The sequence below is a fragment of the Telmatherina bonti genome, assembly GCF_933228915.1.
Source record: "Telmatherina bonti genome assembly, chromosome: 1".
Lineage (NCBI taxonomy): Eukaryota > Metazoa > Chordata > Actinopteri > Atheriniformes > Telmatherinidae > Telmatherina > Telmatherina bonti.
The window spans coordinates 16,934,528-16,950,117 of NC_136619.1; the positions used below are offsets into that span (position 1 = coordinate 16,934,528).

The 15,590-nt window shown below is 39.5% G+C and overlaps 1 protein-coding gene across 1 annotated transcript in view; it reads left to right on the forward strand.

Moving 5' to 3' along the window:
- Nucleotides 1–15,590, forward strand: part of cd276 (CD276 molecule) — a 70,775-nt gene that overhangs the window by 38,904 nt on the left and 16,281 nt on the right. Inside the window, exons 5-6 of the mRNA XM_079240340.1 lie at nt 4,772–4,909; nt 8,603–8,644. Of these exons, the coding sequence (XP_079096466.1) occupies nt 4,772–4,909; nt 8,603–8,644 (180 nt within the window). The remainder of the gene's footprint in view (nt 1–4,771; nt 4,910–8,602; nt 8,645–15,590) is intronic.

The window sequence follows — 15,590 nt, forward strand, 5'->3', positions numbered from 1 at the left end:
TTCTTCCATGTCCTACAGTAATGTCTTCCTTTCTGCCATGTGATTGGTTGTTAGAGGAATATAAGCTTATTTGCAGTCCTGGCCTCTGCTGTGTCTCTGTGGTTTCCAGAGCTGAATGGGTGCCAGGGGGCTATGCCCTGCTCAGGCCTTGGGCTAGCCCACAGTACAGCTCACTCCTCTGTGATCAACACTCCTCCCCTAAGAGGAGTCCCCTTTGTCTGTTCTTCTATTTCCCAGCCAGGCAGGATAAGTCCAGGTTGTTCATTCTGACAATAAAAGAAGAAAACACCTAATTGACTCTTCCTCTCCTCTTCCTCATCTTTCCAGCTTGTCTGCAATGAACCTTGAGGCGCTTCTTAGCCTGAAGTCATTCTTCTGTCAAGGGACATTATTCTCCTTTGGTCCCAGCTTAAGCGGCTAGTTTTCTTCTAGGCAGGTAAAACTGGGGTGACAGTTGGAGAGAAAGCAGCTTTGATCTCCACTGTCTTCACGCTGCAGAACCAAGATGACAGGCAAGGGAGTCTTAGAAGCACTTTATTCCACCAAAGGTGCTGGAGAGAAAACACTCAGCCTTGTAAAAATGCCTCCAAATCTTGGCTCTCACATTCACTGATGCCCAAACAATACCAAAGCAGGTCCCTTGTGAGTCCCTTATAGTGTCTTCCAAAGACTAAGGGAGCTTCATTTCTTACTGGCGATGTGCCCTGTGTTGGAGGCTTCATATGGAGGTGGTGCTTTATCATTCTCCTGCTCGCCCCCATTAAATATCTATTTTTACCTTCTGTGGCCTCCTATGGATCTCTATATTGTGTAGTAATCCCCGAGGGCAAAGCGACACTCCAGGTGTGTTTAATGTGATACCAAATGTTGTATACATTGGCTTGAAAGTGTTTTTTTCGTTATATTTTTCAAATACATTTAACAATCTTTCTGGAATATTCTCTTTTCTAAAGTAAATATTTTCTGAATGTTTTCAGTTGTTTTTATTGCTGTTTGGAGCAAATGTTCTGTAAGAGGCTATGGAACGCCAGTCGCTATATTTTTAATATCACAGAGAGTAAAGCATCTCTACCAGTGTCTCATATTGCATCTGCACAAAATCTGTGATCGAATTATATGAAAGGTTGGTTGAATTATTAGACAAATATTGACTTTGTGTGAGCATTAAAAAGTTATATGTACTGTTTACAGTTATGACATGTAACACTGCAAACATCATAAAGGAGACTCTGAAAGTTACATCATTTCAACTTTACTCACTTTTGTTTTTGTTCCTTAATGATAGAAAAATAAACAAAATATGAAGCACACATCAGTGCTGCAGAACATTTATTTGACTTTCATTTTGGCTGTGTGCTTTTGCACTCCCTTGTTGCCCAAAACATTCCCTCCCTCTTGTTGAAATGTCTTCATATTCCAGTAGAGTGCTTAAAGATCTGTATGTTAAGTCTGCAACATCTAGCCAGAACTATAACTTTCGTACTACAATTTGGAAGCTTAATAGTTTACTTTGTCAGACTGTTACAAATGTAATAATAGTGTAATTGTAGAACTTATTTACATAAAAAAACAAAGAAATCTGCAAAAGTAGGGAGTTTTCCATACTTTGCACTTCTAACCCACAAACCACTAGATTAATTTAATGATTGTCAACAAATTCTAATATGCAACTATTTAAATGTATGTTATCATATAGTCTTTGCATGCACTGTGTAGAAAAAGAACTGACTGTATAAAGAGAAGTTTGTCCAGTTTGGCACAGCCTTGTATTTTGCAGACTATGGGTAATGTGACAGTGGAGCCCAGAACACTCCATCCTTTCCCTGCACTGAGGGAATAGGAGAAAAGGGGAAGAGAGGATAGGTAAACAGAGCCATTAGAGACAAATCTATTTCTGAAGAAAACAAAATCACATCATCAAACAAGAGAAAAAGAAAAATATGATCTTGCAGCCCTTCGGGCCTTGGCGTTGCAATGATAGCCAACTATGGCATTTGTCTTTATCAGTCTGCCTTGAGGGAGAGCATGGTGGGAAGGTGTGAGAATAAACTGAATGAGAAAGAGCAAAGAAACAAAGAGCCCTGCTCCTCCTTTACTCATCACAAAAAGCCAGACATGTTTGTTTCTTTTCTGACTTTACAAGACGTGAGCAGTTCTAATGTGATTATTCCTCTTTCATATGGGTTGTGTGGTTTTGTTGCAAGTGACTTTTAGATGGTCATCCTTTAAATATAGCAGAAAGAAGCGCTGGTGGACAGATATCCACAGACTCATCAGTCATGCCTAGCCTGGGGAGGCTTACGCAGTTCCATCAAAATGACAAGATTGACTTTCCAAATTTTATCCATTCCCTGACATTTGCTTGTTTATCCAGTTTGGCAGTAGCAACACTGATAGATTAATATAGAATCCTGTGTGAGGAGAGACTTTCTTAAAATAGATAAGAATAGGATATGCTGCTTAAACATATAACACTGACCTTTAAACTGCATTAATATAGTTCAGTTATATGTAATTATTATCAGTCCTAACAACTATTCCATCTATGTAGTAATTCTGTTTCATCTGTCAGTGCCAATGAGCTTAATGAAGTCCCCATGGATCAGCAGGTATAATGATGACCATGTTCACAGCTCTATTTTAGCCTTTTGGAAGGCTAATATTAGCGTAGCTTTTATTGCTTTTGCAGGTGTTTGTCTGCAAACCCAAGTCGCAAAAGTTTAAAATTTGATTTGATTATGGCATTTGGGGAAAAGTTAAGGGATGAATGCGTGCTGCTTTTCATAGCAATTCACTCAATAGTTTCTGAGAAAAGTCAGGGGCAATTCACTTCCTCCCCAAAGTCATTAAGATTCATTGTTAGGGAATCAGAAATGTCATGGCAGTCCATTTAATAGCTGGTAGACCGATGGATTGACTGTATTGCTATCCCTAAGTGTAAGCATTTTTTTTTTTTTTTTTTTAGTTTGTTTTGTTTTTGCTTTATTTTTTCGAATATAAAGTGCAATTGCTTCATCGCAAAATTGACTGAATTTCCATCTAAAAATGGAAGATGCCTTTATTTGCCCTCCATCTTGGCTGGGTCATATTATAGTCTGTCTGTCTTCATTTCTTATGCCAAGTCCTTACAGATGCTTCATCCTTATGCCTCGCCAGTGCCAGTCATTTTTCAGTCTTTTTATTTTTCAGCTGCCCAGAGTGGGCACTCTGAAGGACTGTTTGTGCTACAGCCAGGCTCACAGCTATTTAGTGGCTCTGCTGTTTTTCTTCTTTTCTTCTCCCTCTGCTCAGTTTGAATACCCTAGGGAAATTTGGCTGTGTCTGATATCCTTTTTTTTCCCCCCTCTTTTATTTTGTGCTGCTGACCAGGTTTTTATTTGCAGTTGCATTTTTGCCAAAATGCGCTCAATAGCTTGAATGGTTAATTATTTGCAAAGTGCTTGTATTGTAGTGTTTGATGTTGATTATCTTAATGTTGTACACTCATATTACACACACCTGGATGTAAGCGATTGATATAATTGTTACCACTATAATGTCAAAGTAATCATTAGTGTCAGAATAATAACAATGTTGGGGATATCAAGACATTTGGGAATATTAAAGCCATCAGAACTTCGTACATCTGAGCAATATGTAGCACACAGCAGGGGGTGTGATAGTTTATGCCAACATTGCCTGAAAGCTGTGCAAGTGCTTTCTGAGTGAAACGACAACACAGTCTTGTGTGACTGATGAGTTATCGGCCATCTGGACACAACTGAAGGACTCAAGTGTCTTAATTGGACACCAGTAAAGAAGCTTTCACTCTGTTGGCATTAAAGAGACATCATTACTGTTTTTCTCCAGCAGGTCCCACTGTTGTTTTTTGACAGTGAGGCCTAATACAGAATCAAGGTGACAATGATGGCAGTAGTTATAAATGTAGTTTTTATGAGAAGAAACTCTGAAAAATAAGAGTTCTTCTGTCTACCTTCATGCCTTAATCCAGTCCTACAATCCCTCTGGACAGCTACGTTCCACTAGCGAAAGACTCCTCGTGTTACCACCACTATGTGGGACCAAATCACGAGCCAGACTCTTTTCCTCTATCGTGCCACGATGGTGGAATAACCTCAGAGACTGTCCGCTCTGCAGAGTCCTTGTCTACTTTTAAGAGCAGGCTAAAGACTCAGCTCTTCGAGGAGCACTTCCACTCTTGTTGGAGAACCTAGCCCAGTTCTTTGCAACTAATACTGTGGTATTTATTCTTTGTATTTTATCATAGGTAATATTGTAGGGTGGGGGGGGAAAAAGAGCATGTAGCATTACACGTCAAGACCAGCGACAAACTTGACTCCAGCAGTCCACTAGCACCTTCCTATGATGTCCTCGACTGTTTGATTTTGTTCTTGTGTTGTTCTTACTCTCTTTGGATAAAAGCGTCTGCTAAATGACTGTAGAATAGAATAGAATAGAATAGAATAATAATAGACTCACAGAAACATGTCTGCCACCAAAACATTCATGCACATTTATACAGCAGCCATGGCCAGGAAGGTAAAGTATCTTGTCCCAGGTTACACCGACAGATGACTGGGAGATTGGGTTTCGAACCACCAACCTTCCATTCTTTGCTACAGCCCTACGTTAAGAGCAAAATTGCCAAATGACAGAATAATGGTGATGGATGCTGCAGTGGCAGTTGCACTCTTATTTTAGCTCTCCAAGAGTGAATAATGAGGTTCTCTCCTCCCTGCCCATCTCTCTCCATCTGCCCTTTCTGCTTCAGGTCAGAACATCGCATTCCCCCCGGTGGCTCTCTGGGTAACTGTTGGCCTGGCTGTGTGTCTGCTGGTGCTGCTCATTGCTCTGGCTGCTGTTTGCCGGAGGAAGATCAAGGAGAGCTGTGAGGAGGCCAGGAGAGAAGGTAAGGGGAGTGAAAAAGAGGTGCACAATCAGCCCTTGTATTTTCTCACAGTTCATCGGCGATGACTCCCTTGACATTCTGTATTAAATCTTCAAAGTTTGATAAAAGCGTGTTTTGGGGCTGTCTTGCCTTCATTAGGAGCAATATGAACTGTGAAAATCAAAGCAGAGGAAACTCTGGAGCTATATGCACACACACAAAAAAAAATCTATTATGCAGTAATGACTTAACTTCCTGTTATTTGTTGGATTACATTGGCCTAATGCATACACAGTTCAAGCACTTGCCGAATATTAGATTTTAACCTCAAATGCTCCCTAGCTTTATCAACCGTTCTCAAAGCTTTCATTAAAATATGAAACGGTTCCTTCAAGTCATCATTCAGCAGCGCAGCGGATGAAATGCAACGTGTTGCCGGCTCATGTGGGAGGTACAATGAGAACAAGGAAGATGGAGCAGAAAGCTCTGATGAGATGGTAACTGCTCAAGGAACTTTTCAGATTCCAGAGGGAGTTTATCTTAATGTGTATAGGCTGGATCTCGGCGAGCGGGACATGCGTCTTCGACAGAGAGGAGCATCATTACTTGGGTCCAGTAATTAGCATTGCGGAATAGCTGAGTATCGCCTCAAGTGTGAAAAGAGAAAGTTTTGAAATGAGATAGATAGTGCAAAGCCACCAGCTCTACTGTAATGAGATCTGCTCAGAGTGGAGGAGACATTTAAATAAAGGTCAGCTTGAGTCTGCACCAGGGCCCAGAGGTTTAAAAATAAATATGGAAGTGACACAGACTCAGAGGAAAGAGTAAATAGCTGCATGGAACATATGAAATCAAATGAAATGGAAAGAGAGAAATATAATGCAGTTCCTCCCGCGGGCAAAGGGCTCTGAGAATTGTGGGACCCTTTTCTTCAGTGGGCTCGATGAGGAGGTGCTTGTCCCGCCTGCAGCCCTAACACTGAAGGCGGGATTCATTATGTGGTCACCCACTGTCTGCTTTATTGAAATGTTAAATCTCACTTTGTCCCCTGTCAGCAACACTTCTGGGGTCTTCAGGGGTTTTCTAAAGCGTAAACGTGAAAACTGAGAATGCTGATTTTTTTTTTTTTTTTTCTCTTTTTCATATCATACAGACTATTAAGCTGCAGATAAAGTGATAGCATATGATTACAGCATGGGAGCCTAAAATAGTCCACGTATCCAGGACTGTTGGAAGTGCAAGAAGCAGGCGTCTGCAAACTAATTGTTGTTGTCTTATCTTTTAATGGTGTTCTCAAGAATGGTCAGGTTGAAGTTGACTCTTCACTGTGCCCGGATAGCAAGGGTAAAAGGGTAAATAAAAGTGGAAAATTGAGTAAGTTATTTTATTTTCCGTGGAGCACCAGAATGTGCATCATATCAGCAGAACATTTTGTTGTAGTTGGAAGCACAAGTTCAGATCTAGAGCTGATGTTGTATCTCAGACCAGCATGGCTCTGTTCTCTTAGAGAATGCTTTTCTTTATTCATTCCTCTCTTTTGCCTTTTTTCCATAATGTTTCTAATGTATGATGTCAATGACCTATCCAGAGCCAGCGATCCATTTCCCCAAAGCTCCTTTTACATTCAGACAAGCATGTGATTTGATTAAACCTACTCCCGGGATCATGTGTAATCAACGTGGGACAGATTTCCCCTGTGTGAGCGAAAGAAATCATAAGGGAGGCAACATTTCCCCTGTGGGCTTTTTACCACTGTGCTGCACATGTTTCACAGAGCTTAACCTTCAGGTAAAAAAAGGCTTACCCCAGGCCAAAAGCTATCATTGATCAGACCAATGAAAGATTTATTTCACTCCACGGCTGTGTAGAGTGCTTCTAAATAGCTTTACAAAATTCCCAACAAATTTACTGACAATGAAAGCTGTTTTGTAAAATAACAGCAATATTTGCCAGAAATATTTAACATTCAAAACAAAAGATATTCTATTTAAAACTATGGAACACAGAAAGCAGAGTTAAGACAAGGTCTCGTCTTGATATGTTTAAAGGTTTTAAAAGGAAGAAAGTTAAGCTCTTCCCAGCATGCAAGTATTAATCAGTTAGTCCTGAAATCTGTGTATTTGTAGAGACAAAGTGTACAAACTGGTTGAGATTTATTTATGTAAATTTCTCATGATGCCTCACCACTGTTGCATCACTTCTGTGTTAGACAAAAAAAAAAAAAAAAAAAGAGAGAAAACCAGAGACAGGAGGCAGGATGTCATGGAACAGTGGAATTCTTCTGGCTTCAGTGAGCAGCTGTTTTTGTCCCTTGACTCCTCCCATCTTTTATGCATTTTGTCTGGCTCTTGCACCTAACCCATAACCACCGTCTTTCTTTCTGCTACACACTCTGAATGCGGCTAGTAGGGTTATAAAATTGTAACACTCATCGCACAAGCGAGACATCTCTCACTCACTCGTCTGCAGATGCCCTCCGCTTCCCTCAGACTTTAAGGTGCCTTTAAATGAGCCTCACTTTCCTATCAAAGCCTTGTCCCCCGAGGTTGTTCCAGCGATGCAACGTCAGTAGGGTGGTTGGTGAAGTAGAAAAGTGATTTCACACTGCACGTTTTGTCTGTTTTTACACCATCTGTAATGCTTTTAATGTTTCATGTAAAGCACTTTGAATTGTCTTGTACATGAAAGGTGCTATACAAATAAACTTGCCTTGCCTTTCAATTCTGAGGACTTAAAGTAGTGTGTATGTCACAATCTTCCAAGCTGATTTTGAGGATTTCATTTTTTACTTGAAGATGTACAGATTTCTGTCAGGTAAACCTGACATTGAGCTCCAAGTTGCTAACAAAATTTGCTGCTAGCCTTAAATCACAGTGGGACTGAATCCACCCCAAAATCTCAAGGACCTTGTTAATGATGTGAAGTAATAACTTGCAGACATGTATGTAGAGCTTGGTATGGTAAAATGTGTTTCTATAAAACTTGATTTAAGTTAATTTGTAACAAGAACTGGAAAGCAATGTAAGGGATGGTTAGATTTGTATTCATACACAGACTTTTTGAATGTTGAAACGCAGCACGTTCTGCTGCTGTAATAATAAGGATTTTTCCCTTAATTTCCCCAGGGGATTGTAGTCTCTGCTGCCAGAGTGTAGGAAAATCATGCTAACATGCTGGAATATAAACGTATGAGTTGCGTTGCCTCAACATTAGTTTGGTTCAGTTATCTGTTGAATTTCGTGTAACAGACACTAAGCGGTAGATTCTGCCTATTGAGATGTGAATCATGTCACAGAATACATCGCCACCACTTGAACACCCTGCTGCAGGTTATTTTTAGCCTGCTTGTGTGTGTGCTCATATGCACATGCATGCCCTGTGTGTAAAAGTGTGACAGCCATCACCGGGTTGCCTCTCTAACTCTGTTGACAGTGGGTTTTCAGAAAGCCTGCAGCTAAAGCCTAATGTGATTACTGTCTTTGTGAAAGGGCTGGATAGGAGGTTAAAGGGTGGATACGGTGTGTGATAGGGTGTGTATGTCTGCGTGTGTGATGTGTCATTGTGTGGGGCTTCTTCGTCATATTTCTCTCTCAAAGCGCGTCCACTGAGCTGCGAAGGATCGGCTCACCATAGCCTTTTGATGAAGTGACGACATCGGACGCCTGCCGTTGTAATGTAGTCGCTGCTGATAATGACTTCTCTGTCTTCCCACAGCTGAAGAGGCCAAGGAGCTGGAAGAAGAAGGCTTAAAGACAGGTCTGTCAATCCACACCTGGTCAAGCCGTGTCCTCTCATATAGTCATGAAACAGTTATGGTTGAAAATTCACCTGCTAGATTTCTACATTATATATTTATCCTTGCAAACATAGGCGTACCCCTGGGAGTGTTGTGGGTTCTGTGACAGGATCAAACCATACAAAATAATTAAAAATAAAACATAAAAAAAAGCAAGTATAGATAAAATTTAAAAACAAGCCTTTATATACCAAAACACAGGACTCACTCCCAATTAAACCCCCAAACCACCCACCCAGGAATGAGAAAAACACAAGGAAGTTCCAGTCTCAGGTAAATCACACACAAGTATCCAACCAGTAATTTTAAATTTTTTAATCTTTCTTAACTCAAAATCTTGTAGTGCTGGAAGTCTCAGTCAGAAGAGTATATTGATTATGTTCATGACAAAAGTTTATTTATTTAGTATCCAAAACTTTCATTCATTCATTCATTCATTTTCCGAACCGCTTATTCCAATTCAGGGTCGCGGGGAAGCTGGAGCCTATCCCAGCCGGCTTTGGGCGACAGGCAGGGTACACCCTGGACAGCTCGCCAGTCCATCGCAGGGCATCCAAAACTTTCATTTAGCACAAATATAAAATTATTTAAAAACATGTCCCACTGTCAAGAGGTGTAGGCATCAGAATGGTTGAGTTAGATAATTAAGCTAGTGTTAGAATTTGTAGTGTATTTCCTGAACGAGGAAGAGACACAGCTCACAAAACCATGCTTTGGAATTTTAATTGATTTACTAGTTGACCAGAAGGTCAACTCTTGTTTGTCCAAACAACATTGTTTGGACATCGGCTGAGTAATGGGTTTGAATTAGGAAGTTTTATTGATTTAGGTTTCTGTGATAAAAATCTAATCTTCACCACAAATATCTCAATGGAATATCTAATACCTCTTGACCAGAAACCTAACAGAAACCTTTAAGTTTATTATATAAATCTCTTTTACAATTTTTTGATTCAATCATCACTTAAAATCCATTTAAATGAAAAAAATTGTGCTTTTTGGTGAAAATTTCAGAATGCGATTAAAGTGCTAAGATTAATGAATCAAACATTTATATATATATATATATATATATATATATATATATATATATATATATATATATATATATATTGTAGCGGAATAGCCTCTACAAATTATGAATTTATTAATTACCTCAGAGCACCACTCATCACCTTTAATTAACTTAAAATTCAGGCGGATGAGACACCTGAAATAAACTCAATTCAATAAACAGTCTCACTTCCAAGGAGTAAATCCTAAGAACGAATGAACCAGAAATCGTGCATTCAGAAATTATGACAACAACGGATTAATTGATTATACATATTTATTTACAATGATGGTAAACATACAGCAGTGAAAATGAGCAATGATGGAGAGATGTTATTGGTGAGATGGTATGATGAATTTGTCAACATGGAATTTCATTTATAACATTAATAAAGAACGCTGAGATTAATTAAATGAGATGGAGCAGGAAGAAACTGGTTGGAATTAAGCAAATAAATCGGGATGATTATCTTACTTAAATCTTTGACAAGAACGTGTTCAATAATTCTAAAGTTGGATAAGAATTCGAATTTAATTATTTAATTAGAATCTGATGTACTGGTTTGGGACATCACAAATGTCAGAGCGCTATCAGATCCTACTTTGAATGCTGAATCCGGAGTGTGGGTCGAAGCGGGTGGTTGGTCCCCTATTCGGCGCGTTTCCGGGGGAATTGGATCCCTGGAGCGTCAGAAGATGTAGGTCTACGCAGCTACTCTGGCCTTCTGGATCCGTTCAGCGGAGTTCCAGAGCGGTGTGATGATGATCCAGATTGTCCCAAAAATAGATAGTTCCAGATTTTACATGTAAAGACGTAATGGAAAAAGTTGGAGCTACGGTTCTAGTTAATTACTGATCTCGGGAAAAATACTGGTTACAAATAAACACTTGTTGTACTTTCTCCCGTTCGGAAGAACGGAGAGGTAAAAACTTATAATGAAATAACAAAAAGAAAAAGAAGACGAAAGGCTAAAGAACTAAACAGAGGACAAAAGAAAAGCAGAAACTTTAAGAGGAGACGAAAAAGTAAAGAAAACTCAGGAGGAGAAAAAGCTCCGGAAGTTGGTCTGCCAGTCTAATTTAAACAGACCCGCCTTTCGAACTTCCAGCCAATCATGAGTTGCTTCTGTCAGAGGCTGACCAACCTTATCCAATCAGGTCAGCTGTAGTTCCTTCCCTCTGCATCTCATTAATGTGAACAGGATACTTTCAACTCCTTGCTTTGTCTGCCGCAATACACATCAAATCACATTCTTTCAGAGTTATGCAGATTCCTCGTTTGCTGGCGAAGGAAAGCATTTTATAGTATTACTTTCACACATGAAAAGATTGGCTACATGTAATTTTTATTAAAGGTGGATTAATTAATTGTCATGACTCGTCCTCATTGGGTGATCCTAAAAAAGAAAACTCACATTTTATTCATTCATATTAGTAGCTTAAGAGAAGTCTGAAGCTTGGAAAACATACTCAACAATTATTTACTGCAGTGTTCATGATTAATGTGTGTGTGTGATCAGTTCAAAGAATTACATTACATATCAAGATAAAATAATTGAAAATAAGAGATTCAACCAAAACAATTAACCACAGTCTTTTAGACTAAGTTAGATCAGTTCCTTCAATTGGGGAAAGAAGTTTGGATTCCTTCTGTCTCCTTCTCCGTCAGGGGAGGGGTTGTTCTGGTGCCCTGGAGTCTCGTCTTTTGGCTTAGAAGTGTCATTTCTGACAAGAACCAGGGTTTGGTCAGATGCGACTCTCGGCATTTCCCCCGACCTGCGACCATAAATTGTTAGATGTGCTTTAATCCTTCGTGTTGACACAGCTGCATTCTGTAGGGAGTAAAGGTGTAAATCTCGGGGTGTCACCCCTCCTCTTGGGTCAAATGGTCACTCTCTACTCGTCCTGTGTGGATCAGTCTTACTGCAGAGAAAGAAATAACAACTATTGTTTAATCCAGTTGAATGTTTTTAATCCTGGGAGGCCAAGATCGCTACAATATATATATATATATATATATATATATATATATATATATATATATATATATATACATATATATTAATGCATGGAAAACGGTCAGTGTCTCATCGTGCTAGTGAATTACCAAAATCTTCTCTTTTGGGAATTAAGCTAGGCCTAGACTTAGAGCGAAATTTCATAGTCAGTTTATCAGATTCAGAAATCCTTCCTTCATCTCACTGATCATTAATTAATGAACACCACTGTTTCCTTACAAACTGGCAAATTTAGTGTTTTGAAACTGATCCATTCATTTAACGACTAATTTTATTGAATGATTGAGTTATTTATATTCCACAGACGAGATCATAGGTTGCCTTTTTGCCTGTGGCTTGAATCACAAACCTAGAATATAACAGATGGTGCTCTAAGACAAATATTATTATTTAATTATTATTGTTATTACGTTAATATGTTGTTTTAACATATCATTAATATGACCATATATAGCTAACTACTGTAATTGTTCATTGAACTTAGAGTGGATATTGATGAAGCATTGGCTCATTCAAGGAACTGAATGTCTCCAACACAGCCATCTAATTGAGTAGCCATTTTACTGCGTCTGTAACTGTTTGAGGCAGAAAGGAGACTAGTTCATTAATAGTGATGCAAATAAGCTATTCCACATGTTACCCCCAAAGCTATAACTACAAATTCCAGCTTGTCTGTAAAAATAATGAGAAGAAGTTCCACAAGTTTCAAGCACCACTAAATGGGAGCCACATTGCTGCTGTGTCCTGCACTAGAATATGTTTGCCAAGCCTAATTGATTTTGGAAGCAAGTTCTGACTTGAGTGTGTTGGGCATATTGTTGTGAGCTGAAATAAGTTGATTTGAATTTCATGACGAGTGGTCCAGCAAAATAAACAGGCGCTTTCAGTCCTGGCATCATTTCAAGCCTTCTTGTAGCTTCTGCTCTAATGCACCCAACTAGCTTAACACAGCTAACATGGAGAGGCAAGAGAAGTTTTGAACGCTATTGAGAAATGTGTGTCTCTCGGAAAATAAACTTGTCAAAACGGAGTATACCATTAACATAATACAAAATGTGATAATTTGAAACTGCTTTGAGGTATAACTTTAGCGGGGTTAGCTAAATGCTAGTTCAGAAAGAAAGATCTAGGCTATTACTACTTTGAAATCCATGTCATTGTGAATGCTAATTAATTGATCTTTTGTAGACAACGACTATATTATTTATTTTGTTAATGGATATGTATTTACAGAAAACGCAGGAGCAATGCAGATTTGTTGCTGAGCAGTTAGAGTATTATAAACCCACCTCACAGTTTTGTGTAAGTTAAAATTAAAGTAGCAGAGAAATGAAGTATTGGTTGTGTTTTTCTTCAGCTGATAGTGAGCTTAACTTAGTGTTCTGTAGTATTGGCAACCACTTTCATATTTTCATGTTAGCTTAAGAGAAGGTGTAATATATCAAAGTTGACACATTTGGAACACTAAAATATTGCAAGATAACTTCCAACCTGTGAAATGTTATTCCCTGTTGCTTGGCTTTGCTGATTCTTTAATAAGAACTTTGGAAAATAGCACAGATAATTGTTTTTTTTTCTGCTACTTCAGCTCACAGAGGCATCTCAGAGGCTGGTTGTCATATTTAATTGTTTGTATTTAGCACCATCACAGTCTTAATTTAACATACTAGCATGCCATGTTAACATTTTTCATTTAACACTTAATGTAACAGTGTCTCACCTGGTTCTTCAGAAACATGATTTGCAAATAGATGAGTATAAAACTTCAAGGTATAGACAAGTGAGATGTGTATCCCCAATGAAGCATCAGACATTTTTACACCTCAGATTTATACAGATAAAACAAATTAAACAAACTGTTGTGCTAATTAGGAAGCTTTCGAGCTGTTGGTCACCCATTTCTGGTCACTCTGCAAAGAACCAGAATGATTGCTTTCCTCCCCCCCCCAATTGGTGTATTTATTTATGCTGACATGTTCCTCATTAAGAGTCAAGTTGATCTTCTAATCTACAGATGTCAAACCCTGTTCCTCAAGAGCTGCTGTTCATCAGATTTGGAATGTTTCCCTGTTTCAAGACCTGATTCAAATTAAGGGGTTTTCAGCAGGCTTGTGCACAACCTAACCATCTTTTAAGGAGATCCATCTAGTCTTTTATCCCATTTTACTAGACAAACTGCAAAGTCCTACACAGAGGCCTTCTGAAGTTTGACATCCCTTTTCTCGGCTTGCTCCTCACAAGAATGCAAAACAATTGCTTCTAATTCAGGATTTCAAAATTTGCTGAGTATTTATATTTTGTTATCAAAGAATGCTGGCGAACCAAAACGAAATACTGCTGTGTGTGCTTCTTTAACTGTGATTAGAGTGATTGTTACATTTTGCTTAGTAGGAATATGACCTTATGAGTCCAGAATTAATTTTTCCATTAGCACATAGGGCAAGCTGCTTCTGCATTGCTAGCTTCAGTGACTACCCCTCGCAGTCCTGAGCAATTCTCCCTCAAGCATTAATGTCATTAGAGCTATTCATTTGACTCCTTTTTTATTCTGATTGAATTATTTAGCCTTTCAGTGAACGCCAAAGTTAATACCATGTGATTTTAATAAGCTGAGAGGTGAAGGAGAGTGTCTGAGTGAAGGGGGACAATGACTTTAATTCTCCCCTGCCTTTCTCATGAATGTTTCAGAAAGATCTGTGCAGCCAGGAGCAGAGTCAGCTATCCCACAACTTGCAGGACTTAACAGCTCAGCTTTAGCTAAAAGGCTGGGGGAAAAAAAGGTTGCAATCGTAATATGACTGCACTCCAGTGACGAGACGGAAACTTGCTGCCAGGGTTGCCCTCACCTCTTCTAATCATCGTCCGTGCACCTGGTGGAGCCAGGTGGATATGGTGGGCGGTGAGCATGTGAAGTCAAGCTAATGGCTCTGTCTTATGAGATCACTCCCTAAGCAATCCAGACAGGCAGCTTTGTTTTGCCATCTGGCTCAAATTGCGCTGACAAAGGCAAAGGTTCCTGCATGAGACAAAGGAGCTAAAATGAGCCCTACTTTAATAAACCCAGGATGATGGCGAGCCACGTTTCTATGTTATCTTAATGAGCTGTCCAAAGGAGAGCGCGCTTTCCCTTTCAAAGCCAGGCTGATTGGAACAATAACCAGTGATAACTAGGGACCTGCACTCATTCATTTGCAGTGGGATGGGAACTCTTTGTTGCATTTACAACAGAGGCAAGTAATGTTTAACAAACAGTTTAGCTCAAATTCTTTATATATTTGCTGGCGCTAAAGCCAACAGCAACACTTTAACTCACACAACCATGCAGGCAATTGGGAAAAAAGGACACCTGAGGCACACGGAGGCTCGATTACACACTGATGTCCACCCACACGAGGAGACAAACAGCATGCAATCCTTGCTGCCTTCATTGCTCACCTTCCTTCTCAACAGTGTTCAGTAATCTGAGTATGATGTGTTGTTTAGAAGTGACTGCAGTCATGCAAGTGCACCTCCTGTCAGAATCTGGCTTCAGTTTGTGTGCACTAGACCCTGGAAGAGAGTGCTAGTGACCCAGTTCTTTCACAGACACAGAATCATTGGAAAAGAACAATTTGGCACGCCCCTGAAAAGAGAGCAGGGTGTGAAAAACAGTTTTATTAACCCTTCTTAACTGAGTCAAGGCCCTGTGAAGGTGGAGGGTTAGGCCATATCAAGCCTTCTACAGCTGGCAGCAGTGTGAAACTCCAGCCTGCACTCTCATCTCACTCTTCATACTAAAGCCATGAATGATGGTGCAAAAATCATACTAAGGGCTCAAGCTTAGCGGTTCATCTTC